The sequence below is a fragment of the Onychostoma macrolepis genome, chromosome 16 (genome assembly GCF_012432095.1).
Source record: "Onychostoma macrolepis isolate SWU-2019 chromosome 16, ASM1243209v1, whole genome shotgun sequence".
Classification (NCBI taxonomy): Eukaryota; Metazoa; Chordata; class Actinopteri; order Cypriniformes; family Cyprinidae; genus Onychostoma; species Onychostoma macrolepis.
Genome location: NC_081170.1, coordinates 1777230 through 1793633, shown reverse-complemented (window position 1 = coordinate 1793633; position 16404 = coordinate 1777230). Strand labels below are relative to the sequence as shown.

The window sequence follows — 16404 nt, the reverse complement described above, 5'->3', positions numbered from 1 at the left end:
CTCTTTTTTTCAAAACTTTACACACAAATCCAAGAACTGCACACACAAAATGCAAAATGCCTCGCATCTCTTGCAAAATGAAGCACTGCATTCAAAATATCACAAACACATCTCAAAAGCAAACACTTTTGCCATAATATTAATTCCTGTTAGATTTGTGTTTGCTACATAGAGAAGTGTGTGTTGTGTTTGGAAAATTGAAATTGAATTTTGAGTTAAAGGCTGAGAATTAGTGTCTGGTTTTGCAGATTTGGTGTGTGCTTCTGCTGTTTGAGTGACAGCTTTCAGAAACTGTGTGACAAGTAAAGATTTTGTGTGTAAGCAGTTGAAAAAAACTGTAAAAATGACTGTAAAAAAAACTGTAAAAATGACTATGCATAGTGCATGAACCTCACTAAATTTTTCTCTATTTCTCTGAAAACAATCATTTTATTTGCAGGATATTTAGATTTTTTTTATTTTAACTGCAAAACAAGAAAAACTGCTTTTTGCAGGTCATTGGTGAGTTGCATGGGTGCGATCGTTTAAGTGCACTACGCAGTAGTTGCAGTATGGGAGCAGAGGATGTGGTTTTGAGTGTGATGGATGCAGACGTGTTGGAGACTCACCACATGTCCAGACAGGTGGAGTAGTCTGTGGATCCCAGCAGCACGTCTGGAGGACGATACCAGAGCGTCACCACCTCATTAGAGTACGTATGGCTGGGGACCGACTTCGCACGGGCCAGACCTGCACAAAACACACACACAATCATCATCAGATGGGGGAAAGAGTTTAAAAACTTATCACTTTGAATTAAAGCATCTGACAAATGCATTAATGTAATATCACAGTGACAGTCATGGGTTAAATTGAGCCTTCAGTTCAAAAAGAACAGAAAATGATTGTCTGTCAATCCCATCGGTCCATGTACAGGCCAGTTTTGCTTGATCCAGTCCATGTTTTTTCTCTATTTAGTGAATGTACTCACTCATAGCAGCTAATAAAATACAACTACCACTACAACTGATTTTAATTGTTTTCTATGCTCCAGATACCTATATAATAAATGTCAGGGTGCCAGACGGCTCATGACATTAAGCATCATGCCATTATTTATCTATGCATCTTTAAAAAAAAAAAGAAAGAAAAAATTCAGCTTTGCATCACAGAAATAAATTATGTATTTATATATGCATATATATAAAGTATGTTAAAATAGAAAACATTTTCAATATAAAATATTTCACAATATTAGTTTATTCTGTATTTTGATCAAATAAATGCAGCCTTGATGAGGAGACTTCTTAAAAAAATAAAATAAAATAAAATCTTAAAATATAACTATCATGATATTTGAACATACACAAATATTTGCAAATATAATATCATAAAATATACAACTATCATGATGACATATTAATGTACATATAAATATCAAAATACAGAAAAATATTATTAACATGAAAATGTATATATTATCATGATATTTTGACAAAATACATAAATATCAGGAAAAATACAACTATCGTTACATTATATGACTAAATAAATTAAAATTATATTTGTAATTATTATATATGTTACGATATTATATTTGTATATCTGTATAGATGTTAAAATATATGGAAAATATGCAACTATTACAATATTTTAATATATACAAATATATCATAAAAACAACTATCGTGATATTTTAACATGTGCATGATATCATTTTTGTATATTTTTATATGTACAGTTTGTTAATATATCATGTAGTTGTTTATTTTTGATATATGTATATTTTTCCATGTTAAAATTATATTTTTGTGTTAATTTACAGTGCTTATGAAAAATATACAACTATGATGCTTTAACATACAAATATACAAATATTATGTATATTTATCTAAACAAATATAATGATGTTATATTTGTATATATTTATATATGTTAAAATGTCATGATAGTTGTATATTTATATATAATATCATAAAAAATATAGAACTATCATGACATTTGTGGATATTTGTCTAGATCAGGGAATCTCTAATGTTTTTGCCACCTCTAAAATCCCAGTTTAACCCTGGAACAGCTTTCTGTCGGTGGACATTTACTATTTTGTAAGTAAGGTTAACTGATTCAAATTCTGACACGAGCAACAGTGAGGTCAAGGGTTCGATTCCCAGGGAAAGCAAGAACCCATGTGGCCTAACAGTAAATGTTGATCTCAGCTCTTAGAGGAGACTCGTGATGAAACGCAGCGTCCTCCAGGTGCCGAGGCGTTTAATTAACCCCTTTGACTTAAACAGGCTTGACTTCCTGCGTTGGGTTGTTTAAAGCGCTCTGACGGGACAGGAATAGCGGCGCAGCTTCACTCTGGTGTAATTTGCAGTCAATAATCCTGAGCTAAACAAAGAGAGGCTATCATTTTCCCGGCGCGGGGCGGTTCACGCGTGACAGAGCCTCTAATCATCATCACTCTGAACTCCAGAGGAACAGGAAACTGGGCGGCGAGGGGTCAGAGAGGTCACCGATGATGAAGGCAATCGAGGAGGAGGATGTCCTGTCCTTGTCCCGGGCCGGTCGTCATGGTAACGCAGCGGTCGGCTGACATTAACGGCTCGTAACGAAGGCCTGCGCCGCTTCAAAGCGCTCCGGATCTCCGCGGGTCTCCAGAGGGGGTCAGAGGTCAAGCTGAGTGAATTATACATCACTCACTGCCCCACAGTCACATGACAGACCGAGCCGAGGAGACGAGCAGAGAAATGACAATAGAATTATATCCAAATAAAATCAATACTGCAATATGGCTTAATGCGATTGTCTGTGATTTAATGAAATTAATATATATGCTTCTGCGGTGATTACAACGTGTGGTTCATGATAGTGTTCCATGAAAAATATACAACTATCACGATACTTATAGATATAAAAATATACATATCTGCATATTTGTATGTTAAAACATCACAGTTGTATATTTTCCATGAACACTGTAAATTAAAACAAAAATATAATTTTAACAGAAAAAATGCAAATATCATAAAAAAACCAAATACATGATATATTTACATACTGTACATATACAAATATACAACTATCATGATAATCTAACTTATATACAAAAATAGTATCATAAAATATACAAATTAAAATATCATATCTTTTATCATATATTTGTAATTTTTAAAACATTTTAAAATATCATAATTGTTGTATATTTATTATATTATTTGTATATGTTTTATACATGTAAAATATTATATTTGAATATGTGTATAATGATAGTTGTATACTTTCATGATATTATTGCTTGTATATTTTTCTATATGTTAAAATATCATGACAGTTGTATATTTTATGTTAATATACAGTGTTTTATTTAAAAAAAAAAATACAACTATCCAGACACTTTACCATATAGAAAAACATACAGAAATTAATATAATAAAACAACTATCATGATATTTTATATTTATACAGTATGTATGTTAAATTATTAACATACAGATAGTCGAGGAAAAAATACAAATTCAACTTTCATATATATTACATTTTATATGTATGTTAATATATCATGCAGTTGCATATACAGCTATATGGTATATTAAAATACACATATATAAAAATTTCATAATATCAAATCAACTATTATAATAGTTTAACATATAGGAAAATATACAAATATAATGTAGTAGAAATACAGTATAAAAATACACATCTATCCTGATAATTTAACATATAAAATATAATAATATCAAATGAACATTCATATTTGTAGTTTGTATTTGAAAATGATTAGCTTAACATGCAAACCTCAGCATTGATTGATGGAACCAACTGTGATTCTCTGTGTGCTTGATGTGACGTAGAACACGGAGATGCTGCCTATGTAGGGCACTCAAAATCACACACTTGAGGAGTCTGATCTGTTCTAGGTTATACACAAATAAGCTTCTATTTTAGTTTAGATGCTGCCTTGAAAGTTAGCAGCCTAGACAGCATGTTTGAAACAGCATCTGTATTAAATCTGTGCAAACATAACTATCAAACAGGGATTTAATAACAATCACACAGCACACACTAAACCGGGTCACAGCGTTTGATTAAACGCCCGTCTCATCTGCTCATCCATCAGTGCAGACTATGATCAACATATGAAAAATGTCATATTGAATATCTCCAGCGTCTGCAGCGATCGGGAGGATTTTCATTACAGAGCGGCTCATTTTCACACATTTTTGGGCTTCAATTACAGACTGTTTGGCAGGTAATTTATGTTGGGTGTGATGAATCCAGACGCCGCCTATTAGAGCCGCCTTTTCATATGCAGAACTGATTAAGTCCCTTATCAAGATGTTAATGAGCCGTCAGAACGGATTCACGTCAATACCTGCTTCATCAAAGTAACCCGCAGATGTGATTGTTTGTGTTTTAGTGTAAACACAACATATATCTGACCCTTCACCACACAATACTGTTTAATCCACACAGAAAATAAACTGCATGTAATGTGATGATAATTCTCCTAATGCCACGATACGCCTTCAACTCAACATAATCAATTCATCCTTAAAAATAAAGCTTTTTTGATACATAAATATTTTGATACATCCAATTTTGAATATACTTTATTATCGAAATATTTTGATTTTATTCTCATAATTTCGACTTTATTCTCAAAATATTTCACCTTTAATTTCACAATATTTACTTCTTGTAATTTAGATTTTTATTTTATTTTTAATGTGGCACTAAAACGCCACTGTAATATATACAGTCATGGCCAAAAATATTGGCACCCTTGGTAAATATGATCAAAGAAGGCTGTGAAAATTAATCTGCATTGTTAATCCTTTTGATCTTTTATTTAAAAAATTCACAAAAATCTAACCTTTCATAAGATAATAAGAATTTTAAATGGGGGGAAATATCATTATGAAATAAATGTTTTTCTCTAATACACATTGGCCACAATTAACGGCACCCTTTTATTCAATACTTTTTGAAACCTCCATTTGCCAGTTTAACAGCTCTAAATGTTCTCCTGTAATGCCTGACGAGGTTAGAGACACCTGACAAGAGATCAGAGACCATTCCTTCATCCAGAATCACTCCAGACCCTTTAGATTCACAGCTTCTTCTCTTCAGGTCACTCATGTTCTACAGGGTTCAGGTCAGAGGACTGGAATGGCCAGCAGAAGCTTGGTTTTGTGCTCAGTGACCCATTTTTGTGTTGTTTTTGAGGTTTGTGTTTGGATTATTGTACGGTTGGAAGATCCAAACATGGCCCATTATAAGATTTCTAACAGAGTCAGTCACTTATTGATTTTTTTATCTGTTGGTATTTGATAGACTCCATGATGCCATGCGTCTAAACAAGATGTCCAGGACCTCCAGCAGAAATATAGGCCCACAACATCAAAAATACAGCAGTATATTTCATTGTACACATGGGGTACTTTTAATCCCTGTGTTCACCAAACCCATCTTGAGTGTTTGCTGCTAAAAAGCTCATGTTTTAGTTTCATCTGACCATAGAAGTCAGTCCCATTTGAAGTTCCAGTCGTGTCTGATAACTGAATATGCTGGAGTTTGTTTTTGGATGAGCGAGGAGAATTGTTCTTGAAACCCTCCCGAACAACACGTGCTGATGTAGCTGCTGTTTGACCATTTTTTTAAGGTTTTCTGACCCCGAGACTGAACTATTTTCTGCAATTCTCCAGCTGTGGTCCTCAGAGAGTCTTTAGCCGCTCAAACTCTCCTCCTCACCGTGCATCAGGACGATATAGACACACGTCCTCTTCCAGGCAGTTTCCTAACATTTTATGTTGATTGGAAATTCTTAATTATTGCCCTGATGATGAAAATGGGAATTTTCACTGCTTTAGCTCTTTTCTTAAAGCCACTTCACTAATTTGTGAAGCTCAATTATCTTTTGCTGCACATCAGAAATATATTCTTTGGTTTTTCTCGTTGTGATGGATGATTAAGGGAATTCAGGCTTTGTTTTCCCTCCTATTTATATTTCTGTGAAACAGGAATCCATGGCTGGATAATCTCATGTTCATAATCACTCTGGAGTGCTCAGAATTGTGAATATAAATGGGAATATACTTCAGAGATATTTTACTCATAATTAGAATTTCTAGGGGTGCCAATAATTGTGTCCAACGTGTGTTTGAGAAAAACATTTATTTCATAATGAGATTTCCCCCCATTTTAAATTCTTGTTATCCAATGAAAGGTTAGATTTTTGTGAATTTTTAAAATAAAAGATCAAAAGGATTAACAATGCAGATTAATTTTCACAGCCTTCTTTGATCATATTTACCAAGGGTGCTGATATTTTTGGCCATGATTGTATATATATAAATATATATATATATATATATATATATATATATATATATATATATAGTTTTTTTTTTTCTATAGTACCAGGCTCAAGATCTCATGCTGCTCCTGTTCTGAAGATCTGATCCTCTCCAGCAGATCTGGGTGTTTATTAAAGATCTCTACTTCATTTAAAAATTAGAATCTGAACATACTGTAGTGGCTGAAGCATAATTACTACAAATCTATTTCAGAATATTATCTATAACGTATTATTCACTGAAACAGAAGCTGTTTTACGTGACGTCACACACTTCTGCTGGACAAACTGAGTTTCTGTGTGTACAGTTTGTTTACATCCAGAACGAGCGAGTGTTGTGTTTCCCTCAGATGAAGAGCGCTGCATTCGTGCTGCTGCACACTTGAGGAGGGCAGGAGGAGCCGCCGCTGACAGACTGGCTCTTAATGACCCCGCTGAGAGCCACTGAGAGCCGTGGGGCCTGGCCAGAGAAAGACACCATATGCTGCAGCCCGCCGAGCCAAAACGGCCCTTCAGCAGCTGTTAGAGACCACAGAGACACCCAAAATACACCGACCTGACAGTGGTTGGTGTGTGTGTGTGTGTGTGTGTGTGTGTATGTGTGTGTGTGTGTGTGTGTGTGTGTGTGTGTGTGTGTGTGTGTGTGTGTGTGTGTGTCTGTGTGTGTGTGTGTGTCAGGAGACTGGAATCGATGTGGCTCTAATTGAGTGGAAGAATCAGCGTCGCAGCAGGTATGTGAGAAGCAATCTGTTGGTCAATCTGTCTGTCTGTCTCGCTCATTTTCTCTGTTTTCTTTGCTGGTTGACGTTTGTCTTTGTTGTGATTGCTCTTCACCTCCTGACCGCCTCTCATCACGTCTCTCTCTGATTCTTCCTCATCCGTTTCTCTCAGAGCTTTTATTTCCTACTGAAAAGCCCAATAAGCTTTATTTACTGAAGTTTTTTTTCTGGTCGTTTTCTCCATTATTACTGCAAAAACATTCATAAGCTCCAACATCTGACTTGAAGCCAAAATGTGAAAATTAGACAAAAACATATACTAAAACACATCCTTAAATTAAGTGAATGAGCAGCTCATCCCATGATGCACTGTGAATAAAGGAATGATACAAAACTACTGAAGGTAATATAAAAGTTAAAATAAATAAATAAAAACTATAATAATGGTAACTAGTAATAATGTAAAACTACTGATTTTTCTTGCAATAAACTTTAAACTTGTATTTAAAAATATTTAATAAATTAATACTAAATAATATACACACATATACACATTTTTTATTAATTGTAAATTGAATGTAAATTTCTTTAAATTAATTAATAAAAATAAACTTAAGCATATTGCATTTGAGAATATATATACAGTATCTCACAAAAGTGAGTACACCCCTCACATTTCGGCAATCATTTTAGTATATCTTCTCAAGGAACAATTCTATAGAAATGAAACTTGTATATATTTTAGAGCAGTCAATGTGCAGCTTGTATAGCAGTAAAGATTTACTGTCCTCTGAAAATAACTCAACATACAGCCATTATTGTCAAAAAAGCTGGCAACAAAAGTGAGTACACCCTAAGTGATAACAGCTATACGTCGTTTAACTGTGCAAAGCCACATGTCCTATTCATCATGTTCATGTTTTTGTCTGCTTGACAGGACTATACAAATTTGTGTATCTTGTATTAGAGCAGTTAAAATTTGGTGCTTTGAGTACAATTCTCTCATACTGACCACTGGATGTTCAACATGCACCTCATGGCAAAGAACTCTCTGAGGATTTGAGAATCAGAATTGTTGCTCTCCACAAAGATGACCGAGGCTATAAGAAGATCAGTAACACCCTGAAACTGAAAAGTCTAAGGTAAACTTGTTTGGCTCAGATGGTGTCCAGCATGTGTGGTGATGCCCTGGTGAGGAGTACCAAGAACATTGTGTCTTGCCTACAGTCAAGCATGGTGGTGGTAGCTTCATGGTCTGGTGCTGCATGAGTGCTGCTGGTACTGCGGAGCTGAGGTTCATTGAGGGAAACATGGAGTCCAACATGTACTGTGACATTCGGAAGCAGAGCATGATGCCCTCCCTTCAGAAACTGGGCCGAACGGCAGTTTTCCAACATAATAATGACCCCAAACACACCGCCAAGAGGACAACTGCCTTGCTGATGAAGCTGAAGGTGAAGGAGTGGCCAAGTACGTCTCCAGACCTGAACCCTATGGAGCACATGTGGGGCATTCACCATGTGTCTAACATCCAACAGCTCCGTGATATCATTATAGAGGAGTGGACGAGGATCCCAGCAACAACCTGCACAGCTCTGGTGAACTCCAAGCCCAGGAGTATCAAGGCGGTGGTAGATAACAATGGTGCCCCTACAAAATACTGACACTTTGGACACAGTTTTGACATGTTCACTTAGGGTGTACTCACTTTTGTTGCCAGTTATTTGGACAATAATGGCTATACGTTGAGTTATTTTTAGAGGACAGTACATTTTTACCTCTATACAAGCTGCACATTGACTACTCTAAAATATATCCAAGCTTCACTTGTGTAGTATTGTCCATTGAGAAGGTATACAAAAATGTAGGGCTGGACCAGAATATTCGATTATTCGTTCGCTGGGTTGGCATTCGATTTTCAATTTTGAGATTCTCATTCTTTTGACAGTTCTCATTCGCGCTTGGATATGAATCGCCCGTGAGTGAACGTCGTGAATGTCATGATTCAGTTCATCTGGAAGAGAAGGCAAAAATGCCGAAGACCTCAGCTGTGTGGGAGCACTTTAAATTGCACAAAGGCAGTGTACCAAATATGTGATTTGAAACTGGCCTGCCACAACAGTGCATCAAGTTTAAAAAATCCCCTGAATTCTGTAAGTAGTACGCCTATAGTATATTGTTGGTGTAAAAAAAACAAGTTGCTTTTATCCGCCATGTTAATCAGTAATTTTACACATGATAAAAACGTGCACTTAATTTGCTTGGAAAATACTTGCGAATATGGCAGTCATAAAAATGTAATTTTATTTAAACTGTTCATTAATTAAAATGCGTGTTGCCGTTATTGAAAGCATGCTACCATGTTCTTTTTTTATTACAGTTCATTGAACTTCGTTCATTTATTTTTCGTTCTTCTTTTATTTAAATAGCCTACCCTTTACGGTGTCAGTAATTACTGTGCTGCTAATTTCTGATTTGGGAGTGATTTGTTTTGTATTTGTATTGCTCTTAACAGACCTGTGTGTTTTGTATCAATAGTGCAGTGTCCGTTCTCAGAGCATTTAAGCCCTGCCTGCGTGAGGCACGCCGCTTCCGGCACGCGCTGTTCTGTAGTTTATTAAAAGTTGATTAATTCTGAACGTGTCACGTGTCACGTGTCCATATTGCACCAAAACACTCCCTTGGGTCCAAAGCAACACACCTGCCATGCGTGAAGTCGATTGGATGAACGGTTCTCGACATAATAAAATGCAAACAGACAGACACACAGAGATTCCTGCCTTTATTAGAGAGAAGAATATGTTCAGCCCCCTCCCTCCGAAGCTCAAAAATTGGTATTCAGACCAGCCCTAATAAAATTGTTGCTGAAATGTGAGAGGTGTACTCACTTTTGTGAGATACTGTGTGTGTGTGTGTGTGTGTATATATATATATATATATATATATATATATATATAATAAAATATTCTATATTTTATTTCTATTTTTATCATTTAATTATTTATATTTTTCTAATTATATATATATATTTTTTAAGTTTATTTATTATAATTATTTTTATTCATTAGTTTAAGTTTATATATCAAATAAAATAAAATACTATGCAATATTTAAAGTTTATTGCAAAATATAAAAATATTTAAATACAAAAAAGTTTTACTTTTGCTTACAATATTGTTACAATTATAAGAAATAAATCTAAACTAATTATTAAAATTGATCAAACAAATTTGACATAAAATACTGTATTTATAAAAAAATAAATGTTATTTTATATAAAAAAAAGTAATATTAATAGATAATTATTTTTTTTAAATAATATATTTTAAGTTTATTGCTAACCATTCAAAGCCGTTTGAGAGAGCAGACACAATGCTTTATGGGAGCAGGTGTCACTGTTGAGTTCTTTTGTTGTGCTTTCATTAAACAGAACTATAACCGGTTTAACTACCAGTTAACTACCGTCTCTGTACCGTCGCTCCGGCTCATTCTCCCCTCACTAATGGCTCTTCTGCTGCTGCTCAAACACGTGTGTGTCGTGAGTTTAGCTGCTGATCCAGGCCTGTTCACTCTCTAGTGCCTCTGGAAAGCAGTAAATGCAGCGATGTGTGTCTGTGTCTACCCATAATGCCCTCGTGACAGGAGACTGGACATATGGTGACACACACACACACACACACACACACACACACAAACACTAGAGATATCGGAGCACACATATAAATGAAGCCCAAAACCAAACGCCATAACAATACAGTCGTTTTAATAACTATTACTGCATGCCTTGGTTATTTTCACTAGATTATTACTGCATTTTCCTACTTGAACTGAGTTTAAGTTTCTTGACCTCAATGACCGTTTTCTCTGGCTGAACAACAAAAATATAATTTTTTAAGCTATTTCAGAACATAAATATCCAGATATGCATTAAATATTCTAAAGGCTGAAAACTGAAACAAAAAGAAAAAAAACTGTGTTTTTAAGCTATATCCCTAATTACAACCAATTCACTTGAGCCACAGTCTGATGATATATATGTATTTATAGTTATATACAGATATGATATATATTTTATTTATTTATTTACATTTGATTACTTTTAAATGTTTATTTATTAAATATTAATATTTATCTATTTAATTTATCAACTCAAATATAAATAGTTTACTCTGAAAGAAATATTCATATACATTATCAATACACAAAAAATAAATAAATAAATATACACAGTCATATTTATTAAACATAATTATATATATATTGGGCGATGACGTATATAAATAATATAAATGAATGCAAATAAATAAAATAAATGTAATTCATCATAAATGTACATTGAAATGTACTTAATTTTATAAACACATTTATATTAATAATGTATATTAAGTTGCTAAAGAAATACATTTAAAATATTTACATTTACAAAAATAAATATTTTAATATAATCATGTTTAAATATTTAATAATTTATTAATATTATAAATAATTATTTATAAATTTTGATCAGTATTGTTTAAAATCAAAATATCTGTCAGATTTAATTATATGTGATTGAAACGCAGTGTAAAGAGTAAAGAGAGCAAGAGTTTCTCACCAAAGTCGGCCAGTTTGAGTTCTCCGGTGTCGCTGATGAGCAGGTTCTGTGGTTTCAGGTCTCGGTGAAGGATGTAGCGCTGATGGATGTAAGACAAACCCCTCAGTAACTGGAACAGGAACAGCTGCGGAAACACAAGATTCGTCTGTGAGAATCACACACGACACACACCTGCCAATCGATATATCGTTTAAAACACAAATCAACCGGATTTATCACATCACACGCGTCAGTCGAACTGAACAGCATCCAGTAAATGTGTTATTTATTCCAATCTTCCTCATATAAAGCAATCGCTGTATATATTGTGCTTTTATGCAGCTCAGTATCATCTCAGATCGATCCCAGCTTCACGCTCTCCGTCTGGAGTATTGATGAAGAGCAGCGTCTGATCTCCACAAACACAGCGTCTGATAGACAGACAATCGATGCACAAACACACACACACAAACAAACACACACACACACACACACACACACTCACAGAAACAGACACACACACACACACACACCAAGGTTATTTTCGTAAACGAAAACTGAAACTAAGAATAAAACTATTGGTCAAAAAACATTTTTGTAAACTGAAATAAAATTACAATTTCTAAATAAATGAAAAACTAAAACTAAACGAAACTAACAACAGTAACTGAAAAACTAACGAAACTAAAATAATAATTAGCAGAAATAAATAATCGTGTTCGTGATTTAATAAGCTCTCGTTCTGTGCCAGAAAATCGGTTGTTTAGGGAAATAGATGGCGCTTCATGCACGTGAGCTGCGTCCTACGGCTATTCACAGAGAATGAGTTTTTGCATTTAAAAACAAGAAGCGGCCGGGCTATGAAATGAGAAATAACTATAAAATATGAAATGGGAAATAACAATAATGCACACCTTACAGCACACGAACGTTTAAAAGCGTGAGAGTGAGTTAACAGACACAGAATTAAAAGTTTTGGATGAGCTGACTTTAGTGAAGAGTCATTTTGTCACGCTTTGCGTTTACTATGGTAACGTCTGCCTCGAGTCCATGACACGAGCCTTGACTATGTAAAACGCTTCCAAAATGAGAGAAAGCGACAGCCGCGCTGTGTTTTCACCGCTGGCCGTGTTGTGTAAAAGGGGCTTCAGAACTGGGATTGATTGCATTGCTCATCTGGAGCGCGTGCACGGCTGCACGCTGGAGCGGCTCCTCAAAGTAAAGTGCAAACATTTAAATCACCATATCGCATTTATTTTTGAGTAGTATGAGGTTTCAAAGCATTTTAGATTGTTTCTTCTTATTGTGCACGTTCATTGAGGGAGACGGGACATACAGTGTGCACCGGTGGCTCGTATGTGCAAAAAATACAACAAATGAATGCATTGAAAACACAGATGGACAAAAATAAAGTTTACAGAGTTTCAATGATGATTGCAAAGAACAAGCCTGCGTCCCAATGTGCACACTGTCCATGCTAAACTCTATGTGATATTAGTCATTTTTAATACTATTTAGGGCAGATAGGGTGGATAGTATGCACATTGGGACGCAGGGCATGTTTCCTCAAATCCAGCACTGGAAGGCCATTGATCTGCAGAATTTAGCTCCAACCCTGATAAATACTCAACTGCCTGATGCCGTCTAGTAACTCTGAAAACCTTGATTAGCTTGTTGTTTGTAAACTATTGGCATATTAAACAAGATTACATCTTTAATATGAATGAATATGAACATGAATATGAATTAATAAATTGTATAGGCCTACATATAAGCTGCATATTTTTGGTTTTTGTTGAATTGTAAAGAATTATTTTATTGTCATTAAGAGGTTTACACAATAGTTAACTGTAAACTGCAAACATTCAACTTTGCTCCAATTAAATGTCTTGTTTGGTCTACTCTGGAAGTGTTCAACTCTGTTTAACTATAATTACTAAAACTGAAACTGAAACTAAAATATATAAAAACTAAATAGAAATGTGTTCACAAAATAAAAACTAAACTAAAACTAACAAGACCATTAATGAAACTAACTACAACTAAACTGAAATCATAGGAAATTTGAAAACGATATTAAAATAAAAACTAATTTAAAAATGAAAAACTATAATATCCTTGACACACACTCAGAGAAACACACACACACACACTCACTCACTCACTCACTCACTCACAGAAACACACACACACACTCACACATGTTCGTTTTTGTGAAAAGTGGGGACATTCCATAGGCGTAATGGTTTTTATACTGTACTTACTGTAGTGTTGTCAAAAGACCCGGTACTTCGGTACCAAGTCGGTACTAAAAAAAATGAAAACATCACGGTACCAGGTTTTTGTAAGTACCGGTGGTACCGAGTACCCGGTCAACCTGGTTCTTGACGCATACGGCCCGATGATTTCCGTGATGCAGAAAACGCGGCCGGAATCTCGGAATCCAGTTATAAAAACGGAATTTACAGTTTAGCACGGAATGTCACGGAATTTGTCAAAGTTTGGATGAATTAATCAAAAGTAGGTCATTACACTTAAATCAAATCGCGACACGGACTAGTATCTGTAAATATTAAGCCGCAAAAGTCGATTCAGATATGAATCCCGCATGTTCTGCGAGTCTCTGTGTGAATGAATGAATGGCAGAGACGCGCGTTTTTTTCTTTTTTTTACTACATACACTGAAGCGCGCGTGACGCTCGCGGTGATTCATCATCTGCCGTCTCAATGAGGACATAAATACATAAACAACACCTACAGAACTGCTCTGAGAGTCACTTCACGAGCATTTTACCGTTTCATTGAGTAAAACCAGCGTCATATCATATAGCTACACAGAAATGTAAAGTTATTCACGGCAACCCGTCAAAATAAAAGTTCATCTTAAAGAAATTGTGCCAGAAATATAATTTTATATATATATATATTATTTATTTATTTATTTTTAATTAATTTTTTTTTTTTTAAAGAAGTCACAATATTTCTTCCATATTTTAATTAATTATTTTAATTTTAATAGTAAATCCTTTATTTACCAAAACAATACAATGTGTTTAAATTTAATTAAAAGACAAATTAAATTTGGGTGAAACTTGTTTACTGTTTTTCATACTTTTATTACTTGGAAAAACTTGAAACACAATTTAAATAAAGTATAAAGAATGGCATTGATTTTGTACATTTTATTTTTGTTTGACTTTATTAAAAATAGTGTTTTTTAAATTAGCATGTGGTACGAAATTGGTACCGAGAACCGTGGATTTTGACTGGTATCGGTGCGAATACTGAAATTTTGGTACCGTGACAACACTAACTTACTGTATGTGCTATTGCCCTACACCAACCCTACACCTAAACCTACCCCTTACAGGAGACTGTGCATGTCAACTTTCCCCCAAAAAAACTCATTCTGAGTGATTTATAAGCGTTTTGAAAATTGGGGACATGGGTCAATGTCCTGAGATGTCACCTTCACCTTGTAATACCTGTCATACCTTTGTTATTATACACATCTATGTCCTGACTTTTCACAAAAACGCGCACACACACACACACACACACACACACACACACACAGATACGCACACACACACACACACACACACACACACGTTTACTTAGCTATCTAAATGGGGACATTCAATAGGAGTAATGGTTTTTCTACTGTACAAACCGTATATTCTATTGCCCTACACCTAAACCTACCCCTTACAGGAAACATTGTGCATTTTTACAATTTCAAAAAAACTTTGTTTAGTTTATTTTTAAACTGGTTTTACAAATGAGGACGTCCCTAAAGGGAGGTTTTTGGAGATTTTGTCAGGTTTACCTCACTTTTGGGTACAAATTTGTCCCCAAAATATGGTTAAGTAGGTACACACACACACACACACACACTCATACTCACACATTAACATACTTACACACACACACACACACACACACACAGTATCTCTCTGTTAGTTCTACTGGATCTTAGTGCTGCGTTCGACACTATCGACCACAACATTCTTTTGAATAGACTAGAAAACTTTGTTGGCATTAGTGGAAGTGCCTTAGCATGGTTCAAATCGTACTTATCTGACCGCCATCAGTTCGTAGCAGTGAATGAAGAGGTATCATATCGATCACAAGTGCAGTATGGAGTACCTCAAGGCTCAGTACTAGGGCCGTTACTTTTTACGCTTTACATGTTATCCTTGGGAGATATTATCAGGAGACACGGTGTTAGCTTTCACTGTTATGCTGATGATACTCAGCTCTATATTTCTTCGCGGCCCGGCGAAACACACCAAATTGAGAAACTAACGGAATGCATAGTCGATATAAAAAACTGAATGACGAGTAATTTTTTACTGCTAAATTCTGAAAAAACAGAGGTGTCAATTATCGGACCTAAAAACCCCACATGTAATAACCTAGAACATTATCTAACACTTGACGGCTGCTCTGTCAATTCTTCTTCATCAGTCAGGAACCTAGGTGTGCTGTTCGATAGCAATCTGTCATTTGAAAGCCATGTTTCTAGCATCTGTAAAACTGCGTTTTTCCATCTCAAAAGCATATCTAAATTGAGACGATGCTCTCAACGTCAAATGCAGAAATGTTAGTTCATGCGTTTATGACCTCAAGGTTAGACTATTGTAATGCTTTATTAGGTGGTTGTTCTGCACGCTTGATCAACAAACTACAGTTAGTCCAAAATGCAGCAGCTAGAGTCCTTACTAGAACCAGGAAATATGACCATATTAGCCCGGTTCTGTCAACACTGC

At 35.0% G+C, this 16404-nt stretch overlaps 1 protein-coding gene across 3 annotated transcripts in view; it reads right to left on the bottom strand.

Annotated features, from left to right (window-relative positions):
- cdk14 (cyclin dependent kinase 14) overlaps positions 1-16404 on the bottom strand; it is a 226228-nt gene that overhangs the window by 122114 nt on the left and 87710 nt on the right. For all 3 annotated transcript variants that reach the window (XM_058747723.1, XM_058747722.1, XM_058747724.1), the window contains 2 exons: positions 11654-11777; positions 609-729 (listed from right to left, as the gene is read on the bottom strand). In XM_058747723.1, the coding sequence (XP_058603706.1) occupies positions 609-729; positions 11654-11777 (245 nt within the window). The remainder of the gene's footprint in view (positions 1-608; positions 730-11653; positions 11778-16404) is intronic.